Source organism: Poecilia reticulata, linkage group LG10 (assembly GCF_000633615.1).
Source record: "Poecilia reticulata strain Guanapo linkage group LG10, Guppy_female_1.0+MT, whole genome shotgun sequence".
Classification (NCBI taxonomy): domain Eukaryota; kingdom Metazoa; phylum Chordata; class Actinopteri; order Cyprinodontiformes; family Poeciliidae; genus Poecilia; species Poecilia reticulata.
In genome coordinates, this window is record NC_024340.1 from 24,178,651 (window position 1) to 24,180,518 (window position 1,868).

At 42.3% G+C, this 1,868-nt stretch overlaps 2 protein-coding genes across 10 annotated transcripts in view; both read right to left on the bottom strand.

Moving 5' to 3' along the window:
- The window catches only part of LOC108166611 (protocadherin gamma-A11-like), a gene marked incomplete at its 3' end in the record, with an annotated part of 22,876 nt that extends 21,037 nt beyond the window's left edge, over window positions 1-1,839 (bottom strand). Inside the window, exon 1 of the mRNA XM_017306991.1 lies at window positions 9-1,839. Coding sequence (XP_017162480.1) covers window positions 9-1,574 — 1,566 coding nt within the window. The remainder of the gene's footprint in view (window positions 1-8) is intronic.
- Window positions 1-1,868, bottom strand: part of LOC103471737 (protocadherin gamma-C5-like) — a 276,959-nt gene that overhangs the window by 73,320 nt on the left and 201,771 nt on the right. The gene's annotated exons all lie outside the window — the stretch shown is intronic.

Below are 1,868 nucleotides of genomic sequence, written 5' to 3' on the forward strand. Positions count from 1 at the left end.
TGCGCTTTCACGCAGAACTGGAAATCTTTTATCTGCTCGTAGTCAAAAGAGCGAACTGCATGGATGACTCCACTATCAGCACTAACAGAAATATATGAGGAGACTGGCACTCCGTTAACAGAGGAGTCCATCAGAATGTAAGATACACGGGCATTCTGGTTCCAGTCAGCGTCTGTAGCTTTAACTGTGAATACAGAGACACCTGGCGTGTTGTTTTCTACAATGTAGGCGTCATATGAGCTCCTTTCAAAGATAGGTGAGTTGTCATTCACATCAGAGATCTGCAAAGTGAGAGTGACGCTGCTGGAGAGGGAGGGTACGCCTTCATCAGAACAGGTCACAGTGATATTAAATTGGGGTGTTTCTTCTCTATCTAAAGCTACGCCTGTTTCTAAACTATAAAATCCGTTCTTTGCGTCCTTTATTGTCAAAGGAATTTCATCACTAATTTTACACTTTACCTCGCCATTTCTTTCGGAATCAGGATCGTTTACGCTCAGCATGGCAATCACAGTATTCTCAGGCGCATTTTCTAAAACAGATGGTGATTTTGAGAGTATTTTTAACTGGGGACTGTTGTCATTAATGTCAATCACATCAATTACAATCTTACTGGAATCAGAAAGCCCCCCGTTATCTGTAGCCTCGACGTCTATTTGTAAGAGCTTCGCCTTTTCATAATCTATTTCTCCTGTCAAAATAACCTCCCCGGATTTTCTATCGATTTGAAAGAGCTCGGAAAATCGTTGCTTGCTTTTTGTAATCGTGTATGAAACCTGCCCGTTTAACCCTTCATCTTTGTCTGAAGCTCTAACAGCAATAACACTTGTCCCACGCGGAGAATTCTCCACTAATGTCGTCTTGTAGACGGATTTARTGAAAACTGGTGCATTGTCATTTRCATCTAACACATTAACAGTTATCTGCATTGTACCTGACATTCGCGGCTCCCCGCCGTCCACAGCAGTCAGTAACAAAGATATTTCTCTYTCTTTCTCTCGATCTAGAGGCTTCTGTAAAATCATTTCTACCTTTTTACTCCCATCCGCTTGATTCTCTAGTTTAAGAGCAAAATTGSTTGTTGGTTCAAGCAAATAGCTTTGAAGACCGTTCACGCCAATGTCAGCATCCGAAGCTTTTTCCAAGACAAATTTTGACCCAACAAAGGCCGACTCGCTGATTTCAAAACGTTTCTTAGTCGACGCAAAGCTGGGCAYATTATCGTTAATGTCGGTAATCTCTACAGTTATTCGAAATAACTCCATCGGATTTTCCAAGATCATCTGTAAATGTAGAGCACAGGGAGTCATGTCTCCGCACAATGCCTCTCTGTCTATTCTCTCTTTGATAAGGAGGACACCCCTTTCCCTGCTTAGCTCGATGTATTCTCCACTGTCCCCCGAATAAAGATGAGCATTGCCCGACTTCAGCCTTTTTAATTCTAAACCTAAATCCTGAGCAATGTTACAGACTAACGAGCCTTTCGCCATTTCCTCGGGAATAGAAAAGCTGACCTGCCCTGAAACCACGTCCACGCAGAAAACGCAGAAGAGTAGCAGCACTTCTCGTCTCATTGCGTAAYGGGGATATTCCGATTCGAAATCCAGYAGAAAATAGGCGGAAAACGTYWAAACTGCTTTAAATATCCGTCCAAAAAAGATGAGGCGGTTTAAGCTTSWGGAGGAATAGATMCGTTCAACGAACTGCAGGCGTTGAGGGTTTTTTATTGTCTGAGAGATCACATGTAAAGGGGAGGAATATTTACAAGTCCTATCTAAGACTGCCACATACTGGCCAATAGCGGCGATTCTGTTAAATGCTTTGAAAAAGAAAAGATACGCAAGACAAGCATGATGACTAATATTGCT